Below are 17,829 nucleotides of genomic sequence, written 5' to 3'. Positions count from 1 at the left end.
CACAGCTTCCCAACCGACTGCTGATCCCCAGGAGACTGCTTGGGCCCGTGGTTGCGCTAAAAGTTCTGCCGGGCCCGAGGCGGTGAACTTTTTCGAGATACATCCCACTTTGACGAGGGGAAGCGAGCTTTTGAGTCACCGTCAGGAACAAGCCATCTGCCTTCCTCTCTCAACTCTCTGTTCCGCGTGACTGATTTTCTCTGCACGGAGAATTTTCGAAATGGCCGACCAGAACACCGCCGCTGATGCGGCCGTCTCTGACGCTGCTGCTTCCCAGGCCCTTCCTGACCGTACTACAAACCCCGCCGATAAGGACGCTCCCCAGGGCGAAGTTTCGAAAAACGCGGCCAAGAAGGCTGCAAAGATGGCTAAACAGGCCGCCGACAAGGCAGAGAAGGCTGCGAACAAGGGGATTGGGAAGGCGGAGGCGAAGAAGCCCACCTCCAAGGCCGCACAAAAGCCCAAGAACAAGAAGATTGATGGTGCTGCATTGATTGGTATTGATGTCTCGAAGGAGGAAGATTTCCCTGGGTGGTACCAGCAGGTGCTTACCAAGGGTGATATGCTGGACTACTACGATGTCTCTGGTTGCTTCATTCTGAAGGTAGGGCTGCTCTTTTTCTTTTGAACTGAGGGGTATTATGGAAATAACTCACGTGCTCTATATAGCCCGCTTCGTACTTCATCTGGGAAGAAATCCAGCAGTGGTTCAACACGCATATCAAGAAGATGGGTGTGAAGAACTGCTCTTTCCCTCTCTTTGTATCCGAGGATGTTTTGAACCGGGAGAAGGATCATATCGAGGGTTTTGCTGCCGAGGTTGCCTGGGTCACTCATGCGTATGCCAAACAAACCTACTGCCAGATTTATTGCTTCCTCCGATGACTGACGGTATGCAGAGGCTCGAGCAAGCTCGATAAGAAGATTGCCATTCGCCCTACCTCCGAGACTGTCATGTATCCATACTACGCCAAATGGATCCGCAGTCACCGCGACCTGCCCCTGAAGCTCAACCAGTGGAACTCGGTCGTCCGGTGGGAGTTCAAGCACCCCCAGCCTTTCCTGCGGACCCGCGAGTTCTTATGGCAAGAGGGACATACTGCTCACTTGACTGAGGAGGCCGCGCGCGAGGAGGTTCTGCAGATTCTGGACCTGTACGCTCGTGTCTACGAGGAGCTCCTGGCCGTTCCGGTCGTCAAGGGCCAGAAGACCGAGAAGGAAAAGTTTGCCGGTGGTCTGTACACCACCACCGTCGAGGGCTATATCCCTGCCACGGGCCGTGGTATCCAGGGAGGTACGTCTCACGGTCTTGGACAGAACTTCAGTAAGATGTTCAACATCACTGTCGAGGATCCCTCGGTCAAGGGTGATGAGAAGAAGGCTCCTCTGCACGTCTGGCAAAATTCATGGGGTCTCTCCACCCGTACCCTGGGTGTCATGGTCATGATCCACAGTGACAACCACGGTCTTGTGCTCCCCCCCCCCGTTGCCGAGATCCAGACCATCATCGTCCCGGTGGGTATCACGGCCAAGACCACCGATGAAGAGCGCGACAAGCTCTACGCCCGGATTGACGAGCTTGTCACCATGCTCCGTGACGCGGATATCCGAGTCGAGAGCGACCTGCGTGACGGGTACTCTCCTGGCTGGAAGTTCAACCAGTGGGAGCTCCGCGGTGTGCCTCTTCGCATTGAATTCGGACCGGGCGAGTCGACCGGCAACTACGTCACTGCTGCCCGGCGCGACATCCCCGGCAAGGAGGGCAAGTCGACGATCGACATTCCCGAGCTGGCGACCGGGGTGCGCACCCTGCTGGACACGATCTACCAGGATATGTTCAAGCGGGCGGAGGAGAAGTTCCGCTCCCACCGCAAGCTGATCACCAACTGGGATGACTTCTGCCCGGCCCTCAACGACAAGAACATCTGCGTGATCCCGCACTGCCTGACGGAAGAGTGCGAGGACCAGATCAAGGAGCTGAGCGCCCGCAAGGCCGAGGAAGACTCGGACGAGCCCGAGGACGCCCGCGCCCCGAGCATGGGCGCCAAGTCGCTCTGCATTCCCTTCGAGCAGCCTGAGGGTATCGAGCCCGGAGTCACCAAGTGTGTTAACCCGCAGTGCACCCGGCTTGCGGAGAAATGGTGCATGTTTGGCCGTGAGTTTCCCCTATCACTCCTTATAATCTACTTTACTAATAAATAATGAATAGGTTCGTATTAGAGGAAATTGAGAGCAAGGGGGTCATGACGAGGCATGATTTGATGTATAGCAAGTCTGGAGTTAGATGTGAAGTAGTTCAAGCTAGCAACAACTGTTAGTTCATAGTAAAAGTATCCACGATACTATTTCTCGTATGGCTTATACTACACTATACACTATACACAATACACGACTCTACTGAAGCCCTGCTACTCACTCTCGAGGTGATTATTTTATGATACTTATACATCAATTGGACAGGGTATTCATGCAATGTACAAACAATAAGAAATTTGCATAGCAGTAGGTAGCGAAGGTAGCTTAAAAAAAAAGAAAAACTTAGTGAAGGGAGTATAGTATATTAAACATCGACGCTTTCCACCTGGACGATAGGGGGAGCGATCATAGGCCCCGCGGGAGTCTGTTTCAGTTTGAACGGCGCGACAATAGACGACGAGGTATGTGCGCGCATACGGTAGACGGAGCGTGGTTTGGTAGTGGTAGTGGTAGTGGTGGTGGTGGTGTCAGCCCGGCGGGCAGAGTGCGAGGTGCCCGGTTTGGGAGGGAGAGAAGTGGTCGTCTTGTTGCTGGATCTTCCGATTAAATCCATATAAGTGACTCCATCCCCTGTAGGACCTTGAGTCATACTCTCCAGAAAACCAGGAGAAGGGGGGAGGGCCTCTGAATGGCGGCGACGGCGGTGACCAGTCCACTCAGGGACGGCGCCGGAGAGACTTCTGCGAAATACGGAGTCTGGGTTTCTTGTTCGGCGCAGGAGTCGAGAGAATTGACCTTCCCTGGCGGACACACTGCGGCCTAGTCCTGTCCCCGTGGCAGATGATGATGATGGACGCTGAGCCAGCGATGGGGTGAAGAGGGGACCTGGAGCCGGAATAGGCACCTGGCGGAAGGCCTCGTGCGAGTTGATCTCGCGGATGATGGCGTCCTGCAGGGTCTCGAAGCTTGGGTTCGGGGTTGTCGCCTGGATGGACAGGTAGGCTTGTTTGAACATGTCCATGATCTCGGCGGCGTTGTAGTTGGTTGGCGACAGCGGCGGTTGCGGTAGGGTCGTTGCCGTCGGGCTTGCCGCGAGGGGCAGCGGGCTGTTGACCACCTCTGCAATGCTGGGGTTGCGTTTCGGCTTTGGGAGCAGGGTGCTGGCCCGGTGGGAGATGGAGTGGCCTGGTTTGGGGAAGGCAGCTAGCTCGGTGTTGATGGAGAGGTCGCGCGGGTTCTTCTTGACGGCCGCCTTGCGCGAGTCCGAGGAGGACGAGTTTCGGTACAGCAGCTTGTCGTCGTCGCTCAGATGCTTCCTGCGGCTGGTGGGCACCGGCTGCCGCGACATCAGGATGGGGAGCGTCGGACTGTCGGGCAACGGGACGTTGCTCAACATGTCGCCCTGCTTGTATGCGGGAGGTACACCCAGATGGTTTGACGAGGCGGACGGTGATGGAGTGGGTTGGTCTCTCATGGACGAATCGTCCACCAACAGACTGGGAGCCGATCTTTGCTGGCGTAGGGGAGGTCTGCTGCCCACTTGCAAGGAACCTTTGGGAGACGCCGATTCTCCTCCACTGTCGCTTCCACCACGGGGGGACTGAGATCTCGCCCGGAGATTCTCCTTTGAGACATTGAGAGACTTTGCCAGGCGGGCGGTCCGTCTCCGAGACACTCGTCGCTGGCTGCTCTGGTCATCGCCGCCGGAGGGTGAGAGCGAGGTGACCCCCGTGGCGGTAGACGAGGGACGGGAGCTGGCGGGGGACCAGGAGGCCGGACCAACGCTGTTGGCGCTGTTACGGGCAATGTTGCGGTCTGCCACGTCCTCCTGGTACAGCGAGGAGAGGAGACGCGAGTAGGCCTTGCTCTTGTACTGCTGGCCGCGCAGGAAGCGGACCATGTTCCGCTCCGCGATGTCCTCGTTAAAGGGAGTGGTTGGAGAGATGGTCTTGTTGCGGATGCGGTAGCGGTGGGAGGAGAAGAGGGCGTCGAGCAGATCGACATGGCGACTGGGGGGAGGCGAGAAGGAGGTGGGCGTCAGGATGGTGGTCTGGGAGTAGGTCGAGACCGGGCGGGAACGAAAATGATCGTGGAGCTCTTGGAACTGGCGCTCAATATTCTCGAAGTGCTGCTCGACGTCGAGAGTACGCTCGTGCGGAAGATCCTGTTCGCAAAATGAGGGGGACGCCTCAGGGGACAAGGTAGGCGTTCTGTCTGGTACCGTCTGCCAGGGTTCTCCATCTTTGATGCCATCGCCAGGGCCATCGCCAGGAGCCGCAAAGGCGTCTTTATCTGCCTTGAAGAAGTTCTTCAAGGCAACCATAGTGTTACAGAATAAGATAGAGAGATAAAGAGAGATAAAGCGAGATAAAGAGAGATAGAATGAGAGACGGAGAGAATGAGAGACAGAGAGACAGAGAAAGATCGTATCACATCACATTAGGCTCATAGAGCATACAGCATCTTGACAGACACACAGAGAAAGACCAGACCGAGGATTCCGGCGCAGGGCAGGATTAAGACTGGATGAAAAGCCCAGGCTGACGACTCGGGACTGGCCAGGATCCTGATGGAGGCAATTTCACGGCATTCATAAGCTGCCGTTCTGCTGGGTCAGGGGCGGGCCGTGACAGACGGGGCAGGCTCTGTATAGCCTAGCACCTAACTATGTAGTACTTAGAACTTGAAGCGTATCAGTATCTACAAGCTATGTAGAAAACAGTTAGTTGCTAGAGTACAAGTCTACACTTGCAATTTATTAAATTTACAATGGACAGTGCAGCAAATACTGCCTCTAGATATGTAGTGATTATTGTTTTCTCCCCTATAACTATCCATACCAACTGCTCTTTCTCCCTCTAGACGAACAGTGGAAATTGCATGTCGAGCTTTGACCTGGTTGGGAAACAAGCTAACCAGGCCAGGCTGTGATTGGTCTGTTTCAGGTGCTGATCGCCGCCGAACCACGAATCGGTTGGCTGTTCGACGCACGCGCTAACGGGATATAGACTAGTGCGCTCGTTTTCGAGGATGAGGAAGGAGCGTTCGACAAAATAAGAATAAGAATAAGAGATTATTGACAGACAATCGAAAAGACAATACAAAAGACAATACAAAATAGGTATTACTATGTAGTACATGGTAATACTGGCATTGCCACACCTTTATATCTCGTACTTTAATACAAACTAACTCTTACTTTAAAATACCTACTCTCAGCCCACCTTAATAGTCTCTACTATGATCATCACGATCTCATCTCTTTCATCTCATCCCCAAAAATAGCAGAATAACTAATCCCACTCCGGATCGAGTATCGATTAACACCCCTGAGTGTGCGGGTCTGGTGAGAACCAGACACTAACCGTAGAACTAAGTAGAACTAAACACTAGGTAACTAATTAGATACTAACGGGACGTTAGGGAGCACCTGCCAACCGCCCCAGATGATCGGCGCAGAAAGGGGCAGGACGTGGACTGTGAGGTCGTGTCTATCACTGTCACTGTCACCTAATTTCTTATTACCTAGTATCTATCTAAGTACCTGACAGCCAACTCATCTATTATGAGGTTAGGTACCTGTAAATAGGTATCTATACGAAGCAGTGACAGGAAATCACCTAATCAATCTACAGCACGTGCCACGAACTGCTGTCCCCCGATCTGGTTAGTGGTATTTGGTATTAAAGAGACGAACTGTTGTAAATTAAATAATTCTAGTTATTAGTTACAGTATTTAATATTATGATAGGTTATTACTAGATGTGTATGAGAGTACTCGCTGTACTCCGTATCTCGAGTCTAAATGAATGCTACCTGTACAGAGATACTACTTCAAGTCTTGCGAGTCCCTAGGTCTACGATGACTACGTACGCTACCCACACGATCCCCGTTCATTACAAATAACGAGAACTGGAGATGAACCCAAGACCCCATCCGGAACAACCTCCGTCCAGCAGCTTTTGCCCTGATCGAGCCATTCCTCCGCTTCACCGATGGGTCCATACGAGAGAACTAGTAACAGAGTATACGGAGTACATAGGAAGACTACAGTGCTGTATACTTATAGTATAGTTACTAAGTAGTATAAACATAAGTATCTAGGCATCAAGAGTCAGTGAATGAATTTAATAGCATGTAATATCATCAATTGCGCTTAACATCGTGTCAAGACAGCAGTTGACTATCTCTCGAAATGAGTCTTAAAAGAGTCTTGAAGATCTTAAATGAGTCTTTAAACGTCCCCAAAAGTCTTAAAGAGTTTTCAAAAGTCTTAAAGAATCTTCGTATCGCTGATCGTCATGTTCAGTCATCCTCGCTGCCGGCCCCGCTGGCCTCGCCGCCGCGGTCCGTCTGCACCAACACAACGGCTTCCGCCCGGTTGTCTACGAGATCCGCCCACACTCACGGGCGTTGAGCTCTCCAAAGCCGTGCTCTACTCGACCTCGCGGTGCCACCCTGGGCGAGATCGATCTCGGGGAGTCTGATCGAAAGAACACACCGGCTTTAGCGCCGTGCAGATCTCACCGACTGTCTCCTCCACGCCGTAGGGAACGAGAGAAATCCCCCCATTCACCGCGAGAAGGAACTCGGCGAGTTTTCACTCTTCTGTCTAGGAATATCAGGGCGTCTCCATAGCATGAGAAGATATATTCTTGTTATCTAGAGGGCTTGGGGTTAAGTTTCCAAGATATGATATTGAGGAAGATTTAGAAAGGGAGACTTGATCGCAGACTAGAATGATAACTGGATTTCCCTCTCAACTATTTAATAAAAAAGATACTCTTTTGAGATCCTTTCTCTTCGAGCAACTACTCCATTGTCTTGCGCTTCTTGCCTTTCGGCTCCTTCTTCCCTCCATCGCCGTTATCACCGCCGTCATCGCCATCCTTATTCTCGCCGGACTTTTCATCACTCTTGGAAGCGTCCACAGTCTTTGCGCCTCCCTTCTCAAGCTCCATCTTGATCCGTTCCTTGAGTCGGACGTACCGCTTCCGAGCGGCGGGGACGTTGCATCCCAAGACGCCCGCAACAGCGGCAATATCGACCTAGAAAGAATGAGAAATTGGCTGATAGGCTTATGTAACTGTAACTGTGTGGAAAAGTTTACCTGTTTGTTGTCCACGGTTTGGAGGCAGTGGTAGAGGAATATATGGTTGGCGTCTATTTCGGGCATTTTGGTAGAAGTGCAAGTAGATTTAGAGTAAGAGTTGAGTTGAGTTAGAGGCAAGTATGTTGTAGAGAGTTAAGCTGAGGTTAGAGTCAGAGTCAACTTGTGGTGTAGAGAGAGTTGAGTTGAGAGTCGAGAGTTGAGGGGGAGGAGAGAGTCAAGTTATGGTGTAGATAGAGGAGAATTGAGTCGGGGGAAAGAAGAAGACTGAGAAGAGGAAGGAGAGGGAGGAGAATAAACTAAAGTAAATTCTAGAGTCACTCTGTGAATACGACTTAGTTCGTTACTGATAATCCCTCTCTCACTGCCTCTGCAAGCACACCATGTGCCCCCCGCGCAGCGTCAACGGCCCCGTCGATGAGTCCCTCATGGCTGCCGCCGCTGTCTCCCTTGAGCCAGAGCTCTGTGATCTCGTCCCGAGCAGGCATATACGCCACGACACACGCCGAACCAATCGACCGATGCTCTGCAGGATCAGTATCGAGCATCAGCTTGCGACCTCGCGGCTCCTCCCCTCCTTTCTCTTCCTCTTCCTCGGCGTAAACCATCGCCGCGACACCCCCCGCAACAAGATCCAGACAGTCGATGCGCGCGTCCGCAATCGCCGCAGACGCAGCGGTGATGCACCCGGCCAGCACGTTCATCATCCCCCACGAGGCATCGTGTGCGTCCGGTGCATCTCCGTACCACCGGTCGTCCTCCGCCTCAAGTATCGTGACCGTGATCTCCAGCGCGCTCTTCGGCCACCGCTCGGCGATGATTGCACCCCGCAGCGCCGTCTCCAGGTGCACGCCGAGATCGCGCTCACTAGCATCTCGGATGTGGCCCTTTCGCTGACGGGCCGCAAAGGGCGCATACTTGACATGAGTCGTCAGCACAAGGTTTGGCGAGTAGGCCGCAGAGCGTGGCAGCGGTTTCGGTCCGTGTACGGTGCACGTCAGCTTCAATGCGGACGACGGTGGGATCAGTGAGGTGGGCGTTGCGCGGGCAGCCGCCAGGGATGCTGAGGGCTCGAATTCCAGATACGCTGACCCAGATGCCGAGGGGATCAAGCCGGTTTTTAAAACTAGATGATTCACTCGTTAACACCAGAATCACCTCCAAACCAACCAATCTCGTCTCTTCTCAACTCACATAATTTCCGGAGCTCAGTCGGCTGCCTCTGGCGCACCGGTCTGACTGCAGGCCTGTCAGCGCCGGCAGCAAAGACCGGCGGCCGTGTGCCGCTAGGCGGACCATTGATTCTTCGTCTGTCAGTCATTACACATATCTTGCAGCGCTGCCAAGATGAGATGCTCACCCAGAGGAGTCGTCGAGGATGCTGTCGGTGGTACAATTTTTGTTTGCAGTGTTTGCACCGCGGTGGAGCTAGCGGGACGCACTTTTTTTTTCTTCTCTTTTGCTTTTAAACTTCTTTTTCCTCTCTCTCCTTCTTTTCTTCCTCCTCCATCCACCGGTTTTTATGATGAACCGATCAAAATTCTGATTCCGAGTCAACCCATTTGTCTGGTTACTAACTTATGTGAGTACTATCATATCCATTCCATCAGTTTTAAGGAGGAAAACGAACCAAAACTCTGTTCCGGCGACCAAAAAATGGGCCATTGAACAACATGCACTACCATCTGAAAATTCATCATTATACATATTCTATTGATATTATGTCTCTATATATACTGACTTGTATATCTAGGTAGATAGGATGTTTATTTATCGACTCAACTAACGATTTTGGTGAGTGTTACCATCTCAATTTCTTCCTTCCCATCATGATGAGACACTATTTTTTTCAGTTCTGCTTCTGCAAATTTCTTGAAGAAAACCAAATACCTTACCAAAAACTCCTGATATGATTCTCTCACAATCTTTACTCGCTACAATTGCTTTTGTTATGCGATGCTAACGTCGAGAAGTAGCAACAGTAGTTTCAAGTACGTCTCGTGCTGTCCGAATTCTAAATCTTCAGTCATGGTAAGGAATATTTCTCTCTCTATCTTGCAGCACTCTTTTCATGATGACAACAAGTCAATCCATTCAATGATCTCTTTGAGAACCGCCCCTCGGGCCTGCTTTCCTACTGCTCCCGCAATCTCTGTACCCCTATATATCCTCCTCCCTGATACCGGACTAGGCGTTCTTTCTTCCTTGGAAGAAGTGAATGCATGGGACGATGGTTGTGGAGATCTGGCTTGGGGTCTGATTGTTACGCGGTGGTGATCTGCTCCGTCTGACTTGTGTCGATTTCTTACTGCGAGCTCGTTGTCCGTCTTGGATGCCTTGTTTGTGGATAGAAGCCGGCAGGGGATGGGATGAATTAAACGGCTTGGCTGATCTATATCCTTTGCCATCACGTATTGTCAGGCTTTTTTTAAATTTCGTTGCTGACTTACCTAGTTTATCTTCCAGGCCGAAAATAGTCATTAGTTAGTTTGAAATTTAGTAAAATGAAATGAAATGAATAGCAGGCTCATATTCTTCTTTCTATAAAGTCTACCTAAATATATACAGTAAGGTAATACTGTCGTTTTATAACTAATTTCAACTCAAAAGGAAGTCAATCCTTGCCAGACACTGGAGTCGTGGTGCCATTCGACTTGGACATGCTGTAGGGAGCCTGCTCATGTTAGTAAAATGCTTCACATAGCCATCCTGTAAGAACCACACATACCAAGACTTTCTTTGCGTTGCAGATTCTCCAGGCAAGGTTGCGCACGTTACCATCGGCGCGGACGACTTCGGGAGCCAACTCGATTCCGAACCTGTATTGTTAGATCAAATCAGACCTAGATCATGTATAGATTCGAAATAAAAAGGGAGGAAGGAATACATACATCTGGTGCACGGCGAAGACCACACGCTTGGCATATTTCCCGTCGCGGTCGACCAGACTGCCAAATTGCTCCTCGAGGGATTCCGGAGCGATCTCCGGGTCGCGGTCGAAACAGTGGCGGACGACGGGGAGGAGGGCGGTCTCAGCGGAGGCGAGGACGGTGGTGAAATCGTCGGTGGCTAGAGCTTCCTCCTCGAAGCGGGAGATGCGGATCTCAAAGGGCCGCGAGATTGCCATCACGTTGTGTTTGCCGTTGTGGTGGTAGCGGAGCTCGAAAGTGCCCTGGGTCCAGAAGAGCTTGTCGCCCGAGAAGATAATCTCGCCGGAGGCAACGTCGTGGGTGGTCTCGCCGTCACTGCGTGCAGAGCCTGGAACCACGATGTCGCTGGTGATGATGCCCTTCTCGCAGGTCAGATTGTCGTAGGAGCCCTCGTTGACGGCGACCCAGCGGCCCTGCGACGAGACGCGCGACACCTCGCGCGAGGTGTTGTCCGTCACGCGGTACAAGCCGATCCAGTCCTTCTTGCTGTGGTTGAGAGGGGCGGTCCAGTGGACCTTGATCGGGGCCCCATACTCGAACACCAGATTCTTCAGATCGCCGCGTCGGTCGAGGGGCTTCCGGGCGTTGATTCCCTCGCGGCCTGTCCCTTGGTCGGTTTGGTCTTCGTGCGCCAGCGTGGATCCTTGCACGTCGAGCGAGTAGTCGTGGAGGTCGTATCCGGCCACATCGGCGTCGATGCGAGAGATGGTCACCCGGGCGGGATACTTGTGGAACAGGGCGGAGGTGTCTTTGACGAACGTGTTGACCCCGGCGGCGAGCTTAGGCCGAGCGCTCTCAAGGAGGTCTTCTACAAAGTCGAACGAATCGTCAAACATCTTGTCCACGCTGCCGTGCAGCTGCTTGAGAGACGGGGGCAGAGACCGCTTGATGCTCTTGACCAGACCGGCATCCTGACGCAGGCTCCGGCCGTACAGCTTCTGCATGTGAGGCCGCTCCACGAACTGGATAAACGCCAGACTAAGAATGTGGCTGATGATGGCAAGGAAGGTGACGGCACCGCTACTGGTGATTAGGACCGCGCCCCAAACACCCGCCAGCCCCAGCACCCGCTCCGGGTTGTTCAGGAAGCGGTAGATGCCGTTGTAGGTCAGCTTGGAGGAGCCGTCGAAAAAGAAGTCGCCGTAGAACCAGCCAAATTCGCCTAGGGATTCATATATGCTCATGGAAGTCCAAATCTGCAGGCCAATCAGGCCGACGCCAATCACATGGCGGAGCAAGACTAGGCCGTAGCCCCAGTCTGCCGGGAGAGTGTACATCTTCCAGACGGCAGCAATAAAGCTAGCATAACACATGACCATGCTCAGGTGATACGTGCCTTTCCACTGTTTCCAGGCTTCGTGGGGATCTTCGCCAAACTTGACGAAATGCCGAGTCCAGCTTTTGGAGGTTGACTGGCAGGTCAAGATGTATCCGATTCCAACCGAGTACCAGATGCGCCAGAGCGTGGCATTCACCACGAAGACGAATTGATACCACGGAGTGGAGGGAGTCAAGGCCGTAACCATGAATACGAGCAGCTGGATGAGCAGGACCGATGAATCGGTGATTCTGTGCAGATCCGTATTGTGCAAGCCCAGGAGGTTGTGCACCGATAGCGGTGGCTGGCTTGAGTACGTAGTCGCATTGGGAGCTTGATCATCGCCATTTCCAGGAGGCGGAGGTGTCCCTGGCTCTTGGGACGACGCTACAGAGGCCGGGTCTTGTTCACCCACAGGGACCCGTTTGCGAGGCGGCGGCGCATTGTAAGTCTTGTCGATGTGGGGGTTTTCGACAAAGACCAAGAAGGCAAATTGTGCTGCATGGGCGAGGATAGAGATGAACAGGACTTTGTAGCTCGCTGCCATCAATGAAATACCATAGTAGCCAGCGTAGCCGACAGAATACATGGGATGCGGGGCCATCTCGAAGACGCCATCGAAGGTCAACTCCTGGTCGATCAGGAAGAAGAAGTCGCCCCAGTACCAGGCATAGTCTTTAACTACTCGGTGAGCATCGAGTTTGACCCACAGATTGAACAGAACCAATACAATCCCCGCGGACCATCGAAGAACAGACACGACAATGTTCTCGTCGGTCGGTCGGTGACCACATGCGATTGCGAAGAGACAGTACGAGACAAAGTCACACATCAGAATGAGATCAACGAGGCGGCGAAAGACGAGCCATGTGTTGTACTCAATGGGAGCCTGTTCGAACGAGTAATCCTCGGGGATCTTGGTCTCGAGTTCCTGTTTAATCCACGCATACAATTTGGAATGGGGGTTTTTGCCTGTCGCCGGGTTGACAAAGATCTTGGTCTTCTCGGCCCACCGGACCAAGGTCTTGTGGTGAGACTGGTTATGCAGAAGCCACCCGATGCCGGCATTGTACCCAGTACGCCAGAAGAGATAGACCACCGCAGCGACGGGTACTCTCGCGGCCTGGGGAAGCAGCCACAGCAACAAAATATGAATACCTAAAATCGCCAGGACCGCGATATCTGACAGGTTCTTGGGCTCCGACGGAGACAGAAGCTGCGAGACCATGTCATGAGTGTGCGGGACAGTGAAGACTACCGGTGACGTAGTGTTAGCGAATCCGTTTGCCTCGACACAATTGCTCGTTTGTCTCCTAGTTTGAGAACAGCGAGAAAGATATCAACGTCCAATTCAAAATCAAACCAGTCTTACCAGTGCCATCGGGAGTCCGGCCATACGTCTTCCTGTCACGGCCATGCTTGTCCTTGACTTCCAGCTCTGCAGCCGCAGCGAGGGCTTTGCGACCAGCCAAGTCGTCGACACTGGAAGAGTCAATCACTCGCTCACGCAGGCCCTCATCGTTACGATGGGCACCTGTCGAAGCTCCCTGATCCATGACTGCAGCCTCAGATCCTGGGAATAATGTTGGGATTTGTGCGAGACGTTGAGAGCTGGGGCAGAAGCATGTGACAGTGACGGTCGTGTGGTCCGTGCATCTGCTTATATCAGCTCGACGTGTCGATAGTTTGAGCGGTCTGATTGCGGGACCCAATGAAGGCGATGCGAGGGAATCCTGGAGGAGCAGGAGGATTTGTGAGTTGAAAAAGAAGCAATACAGCGAGTATTAAAGTAGGTCTGCAGTGAACGTGCCGGAGGTTGTTCATCTGTTAAATCCTACAGCGTACAGCGTATGTACTATGGAGTATGGACGCATGGTTTTGCAGTCCCCAGGTGAGGCATGGCATTGGATACATTACTCCGTATTGTTTTCACAGCATATGCGGGCTAGATGCCTAAGGTAATGACCAATCACTGTCTCTCAGCATCTCTCGGTGAATGTGACTAGTTTTTACTGTCCGTCGAAGCGAGGCAGCCACGCGACATATGTATAAGGTAACTAAATAGCACGTATGCGTTCGTCTACTACATACGGTAGGTAGGGTTGGTAGGAACACCGCCAAGATCGTATAGCAGAAGGGAAGACTCATACTTTGAACAGTAGAATCCGTTTCCCGTAGTTATTGTGTTCGAGTAGTGTCCATCCTCTTCTGTTTCTACCCGGTTTCCACAGAGGTAGAGTGGCCTCTTCGGGGAAGAGTTCATCGATGTAGGCGTGGGCTATGCGATCTTGACATTTCGCATGCTCTGCCAGGGGTATTTTGGCAAGAACGTGCAGTTGCAAGAACAGGGGGGTGAGAAGGTTCTGGTTCGTCATGCTTCGTTTAATCTCACCTCTTAGCTGGCCTGTGGCAGCGAGGATACGACCCTCTTACGGGGCGTTCGAGACTAGACGGTGGCTGCCATTGTTATTTTCCTCGCTTTTTTAACCCTCTGTAATTTAACAACAGAGGGAATTTTGGAAGTGAAGAGTGATTAAGTGGATGAGGACTCGGAGAGGCTGACTCGAGAGTCGGCTGTGATCATGTGACACAATGGCTGCCTGACTGCCTGAGGCCTTAACTCCGACACCGCAGTCTTTTTTTGATCGTCACCAATTGTTGGCTCCGGAATGGATTACCAATCATCTTATCTTCAAACCCCCGCCACCTGACTGCTCGTTTTGAAAACATCACACACCAGTCCAGCTGCTTCTGCGAGAGTAGGTTAATCTCTTAAAGCCAAGGAGGAGACTGGCAGTCTATCGACTGTCAAAATGGCTCCTATGATTGAGCCTCCGACGGCAGACTACGTCGCAGCGACTTCGAAGATTGCTTCGGATCTGGTCGCCCCCGAACCGGGTATGTTTTAGATGTCCGCGTGCCTGCTATTGCTTTGATGGGTAGATCTAATCATGAATATACATATAGAGCACTGCCCTGGTCCCGAATCCGAACAGGCGGGCAAAGGAGATGCCTGCGCGGGCTGTCCCAACCAAGCGATCTGCGCGTCCGCCCCCAAAGGTCCCGATCCGGACATCCCTCTCATCACCGAACGCCTTGCGCATGTTAAGCATAAGATCTTGGTGCTTTCTGGAAAAGGCGGTGTAGGGAAATCGACTTTCTCAAGTCTTCTAGCCCACGCTTTTGCTGTCAACCCGGATTCGACCGTTCTCATCCTCGACACTGATATCACGGGCCCCTCGATCCCGAAGATGATGGGAGTGGAGACGGAAACAATTCATATCAGCAACGCCGGCTGGAGTCCAGTCTGGGTGACGGACAACCTGGGAGCGATGAGCGTGCAGTTCATGTTGCCCAACCGAGACGACGCGGTGATCTGGCGAGGGCCCAAGAAGAACGGACTCATCAAGCAATTCCTCAAGGATGTGGATTGGGGGGAGCTGGACTACTTGATCGTGGACACCCCGCCGGGTACCTCGGACGAACACCTCTCGGTCAACACCTTCCTGAAGGAATCCGGGGTCGACGGGGCAGTGGTGGTGACCACCCCGCAAGAAGTGTCGCTGCTGGATGTGCGGAAAGAGATTGATTTCTGCCGCAAAGCCGGGATTCGCGTCCTCGGTCTGGTGGAAAACATGTCCGGGTTTGTCTGCCCCTCCTGCAGTCATGAGTCGATGATCTTCCGGCCGACCACAGGCGGCGGCCGGCGACTGGCGAAGAAGATGGGCATTCCCTTCCTGGGTGCCGTGCCGCTGGATCCGCGGGTCGGGATGGCCTGCGACTACGGCGAGAGCTTCGTGGATAACTTCCCGGAAAGCCCTGCCTCGCAGGCTATCAAGCGGGTTGTACGATCTGTCAGCCAGTTGATCGGAGAAGACCCAGACCAGGTCCTGCCAGAAGACATGATGGAGTGACCTTTTTTTTACGAAAAAAGAAAAGAAAAGAAAAGAAAAACCTTATGCCATGATATGATGATTCTATAAAGCAAACAGTGGTGCATTTCAACTTGGGCATTGGAGGGCGTTGGGGAATTGGGTGCAGGCAGTGATCCATTCAGTATTCTTTCTCCATTTACTCTGGGATTATTTATTCTCTGTTATTCTTCAACTACTAAATAGATATAGCTATACTTGATGTCGCCAAGGGAACAGGTCATCTTAAATCAAGAAGCACTTCTCATACCCTACTACGCTCATTTTACCATCTTTCTAAACAAGCGATATACATATACCTCATATATAGGTAGGTACCTAATGTATCCGCTGACTCATCCAGATGTTCTGGGAAGGTACCTGAAATGCAAACACAACAAACACATATTAGGTAATACAGTCTATCCCAATATGGATAAGTATAAGAAACACACCAATTACGGCAAACGGTGCAAATCTCCCGAGTCCGAATGTTGGCCCCCGACCTTAAAATTACCGGCTCTGCCACAACACTCATTGTAATCTCAATCAATTGGTCATCCCCCTGAAGGATCGATTGATGACGACGCAATCTTATGTGAGATTCGGACGCTTAGCAGTTACTCCTGAACATGGACGGACTTTTCAAATTGCAGCTGAACCTCCAGCTGGTGGCAGAGATAACGCGTATGTCCCTTAGTTATTGCCCTTCAATGGAGAGCGGTGTATAAGGCTGTTTGGCATGTCAAGCTAGCTAATTATTGGCTTTAGGGAACCTAGCTATCGACTCTCGAGGAATAGTAGTATCTCAGGTGGATAGGAAAAACCTACCAGAGCGCCTTCATGGGAGATGGTAGCTGAAGTTTTATGGCTGGCCGTGCTCCACTTAGGTAGGTAGTAACTAGGTGACAACTTCTGAGATACCCCTTTGGGAAGAAGTTAGCGACGGAGCAGCTAATAATTAGCTTTTTGAAAGATTTTGTCCACGCCAGCTTGAATAGCAATAATAAAGACTGCTTCCAGCCCTCTAGTAAGTTCTTCTCTTTTACGTTTCACCTCTAGAAACTACTACGTCTTCATCATTATACCCTCGAGTATCTACCCGCCATGGCAGGCCGCAAAATTCTCATGCTGACCAACAGCGAGCGTGGCCAGGCCACTGTATGTCTCTCCGTCGCCCACGAGTTCCTCCTCCGCGGCTACGATGTCCATGTCGCATCATTCAATCTCCTCCGCCCCCAGGTGGAAGAGATGAATACTCGTGCTGCGAGCCTGTCAGATGGGGCCGCTGGCACGGCAACCTTCCACCAAATTCACGGCACGGCAATGTTGGAGGTATATGCGCAGAGATGGTCGGCAGATGGACTTCCTACGCATCCTCCTGGCTTCTACGGCGCATTGGAGGCCTTCAGGTCAAAATTCGCACAGATAATTGGGTGTTGGACTGGCCCGGAGTATATGCAAACGTATGAAAGCATAGTGGCTATTATCAAGGAGGTCCAGCCAGAGATCCTCACTGTGGACCCGTTATTTGGTCAGGCAATTGATGCATGCCGGACGCTGGGCAGGGTTTTCACTGTCCTGAGTCCAAATACTTTCCGTGATCATGTCTTCCAGCCACAGCTGGCCGCTCTCTGGAAGTTTCCCTTGTAAGCAGTGATTCCATTTCCTACCTTTTATTTGTCATCTGTTTTATTCGCTTGCTAATGTCCTGGCTGACTGCAGTACTGGTTCTGGCTATCCTTTCCCTCTCCCCTGGAGTCTCTTGTTCCAGAACATGTATCTTGCTATCCAGGTTGTAAAGGCATACCGCAACTCCCCAATCATGAAAGATCTAAACAGCTACCGAAACGACCGTGGTCTCCCAGGCCCTGTGCCTATCTTTAGCGGTCTAAGGAACCCCCGCATTCACTTCGTGCTAGCCTGCACTCCAGAAATTGACTACCCCTGTCATATCACTGAGCGATACATCGGCTGTGGTCCTATCTTGCGACCTTTTCGCTCTATTGCGGTTGAGAGCCCTGATCTGGCGGCATGGTTAGCTAAAGCGCCCACGGTGCTGATCAATCTGGGCTCACATGTCGTCTACGATGCTGAGGGCGTGCGGCAGTGCGTCGAAGGAATCCGAGTTCTTCTTGATTGCCGAAGCGATGTGCAGGTTCTCTGGAAGATGAAGACGGAGGCTAAATCTGACGTCGTCCTGGATGAACTGGTTGATGCCTCTTTTACCGAACGTGTGCGGATCGAGAGTTGGCTAGATGTGGATCCGGCTTGCATCTTGCAGAGTGGGAATGTGATCTGCATGGTCCATCATGGCGGTGCCAATTCCTACAACGAGGCAGTCTCGTATGTTCTTTTCATCC

At 52.1% G+C, this 17,829-nt stretch overlaps 8 protein-coding genes across 8 annotated transcripts in view; 3 read left to right on the top strand and 5 right to left on the bottom strand.

Annotated features, from left to right (window-relative positions):
* Positions 1 to 220: 220 nt before the first annotated feature.
* Positions 221 to 2,220, top strand: ASPZODRAFT_12025 (hypothetical protein; the record flags this gene model as incomplete). Its single annotated transcript, XM_022721249.1, has 4 exons — positions 221 to 604; positions 670 to 839; positions 900 to 2,155; positions 2,210 to 2,220. 4 exons carry the CDS (start codon positions 221 to 223, stop codon positions 2,218 to 2,220), a joined length of 1,821 nt encoding a protein of 606 aa, XP_022585697.1.
* Positions 2,221 to 2,523: 303 nt separating this feature from the next.
* Positions 2,524 to 4,900, bottom strand: ASPZODRAFT_127214 (hypothetical protein). The gene is made up of 2 exons (XM_022721684.1): positions 4,418 to 4,900; positions 2,524 to 4,360 (listed from the first exon to the last, which is right to left on the bottom strand). Exons 1-2 carry the CDS (start codon positions 4,517 to 4,519, stop codon positions 2,561 to 2,563), a joined length of 1,902 nt encoding a protein of 633 aa, XP_022585696.1. The 5' UTR covers positions 4,520 to 4,900; the 3' UTR covers positions 2,524 to 2,560.
* A 2,682-nt stretch (positions 4,901 to 7,582) lies between these two features.
* On the bottom strand, positions 7,583 to 8,660 carry ASPZODRAFT_333803 (hypothetical protein). The gene is made up of 2 exons (XM_022728252.1): positions 8,502 to 8,660; positions 7,583 to 8,433 (listed from the first exon to the last, which is right to left on the bottom strand). Exons 1-2 carry the CDS (start codon positions 8,626 to 8,628, stop codon positions 7,643 to 7,645), a joined length of 918 nt encoding a protein of 305 aa, XP_022585695.1. The 5' UTR covers positions 8,629 to 8,660; the 3' UTR covers positions 7,583 to 7,642.
* A 1,158-nt stretch (positions 8,661 to 9,818) lies between these two features.
* On the bottom strand, positions 9,819 to 13,001 carry ASPZODRAFT_333962 (hypothetical protein). The gene is made up of 3 exons (XM_022728253.1): positions 10,199 to 13,001; positions 10,036 to 10,126; positions 9,819 to 9,981 (listed from the first exon to the last, which is right to left on the bottom strand). Exons 1-3 carry the CDS (start codon positions 12,781 to 12,783, stop codon positions 9,922 to 9,924), a joined length of 2,736 nt encoding a protein of 911 aa, XP_022585694.1. The 5' UTR covers positions 12,784 to 13,001; the 3' UTR covers positions 9,819 to 9,921.
* ASPZODRAFT_127210 (hypothetical protein) lies at positions 12,472 to 13,123 on the bottom strand. Its single transcript, XM_022721683.1, has one exon. It carries the CDS (start codon positions 13,109 to 13,111, stop codon positions 12,869 to 12,871), a length of 243 nt encoding a protein of 80 aa, XP_022585693.1. The 5' UTR covers positions 13,112 to 13,123; the 3' UTR covers positions 12,472 to 12,868.
* Positions 13,124 to 13,452: 329 nt separating this feature from the next.
* ASPZODRAFT_127209 (hypothetical protein) lies at positions 13,453 to 14,072 on the bottom strand. The gene has a single exon (XM_022721682.1). It carries the CDS (start codon positions 13,928 to 13,930, stop codon positions 13,700 to 13,702), a length of 231 nt encoding a protein of 76 aa, XP_022585692.1. The 5' UTR covers positions 13,931 to 14,072; the 3' UTR covers positions 13,453 to 13,699.
* Positions 14,073 to 14,368: 296 nt separating this feature from the next.
* Positions 14,369 to 15,469, top strand: ASPZODRAFT_12021 (hypothetical protein; the record flags this gene model as incomplete). The annotated part of the gene is made up of 2 exons (XM_022721247.1): positions 14,369 to 14,453; positions 14,523 to 15,469. 2 exons carry the CDS (start codon positions 14,369 to 14,371, stop codon positions 15,467 to 15,469), a joined length of 1,032 nt encoding a protein of 343 aa, XP_022585691.1.
* A 1,104-nt stretch (positions 15,470 to 16,573) lies between these two features.
* The window catches only part of ASPZODRAFT_55950 (hypothetical protein), a gene marked incomplete at both ends in the record, with an annotated part of 1,689 nt that continues 433 nt past the window's right edge, over positions 16,574 to 17,829 (top strand). Inside the window, 2 exons of the mRNA XM_022728577.1 lie at positions 16,574 to 17,115; positions 17,192 to 17,812. Coding sequence (XP_022585690.1) covers positions 16,574 to 17,115; positions 17,192 to 17,812 — 1,163 coding nt within the window. The remainder of the gene's footprint in view (positions 17,116 to 17,191; positions 17,813 to 17,829) is intronic.

This window comes from Penicilliopsis zonata, assembly GCF_001890105.1.
Source record: "Penicilliopsis zonata CBS 506.65 unplaced genomic scaffold ASPZOscaffold_1, whole genome shotgun sequence".
Taxonomy (NCBI): Eukaryota; Fungi; Ascomycota; class Eurotiomycetes; order Eurotiales; family Aspergillaceae; genus Penicilliopsis; species Penicilliopsis zonata.
The sequence above is the reverse complement of the archived record's forward strand: the minus strand, read 5'-3'. Positions and strand labels throughout refer to the sequence as shown.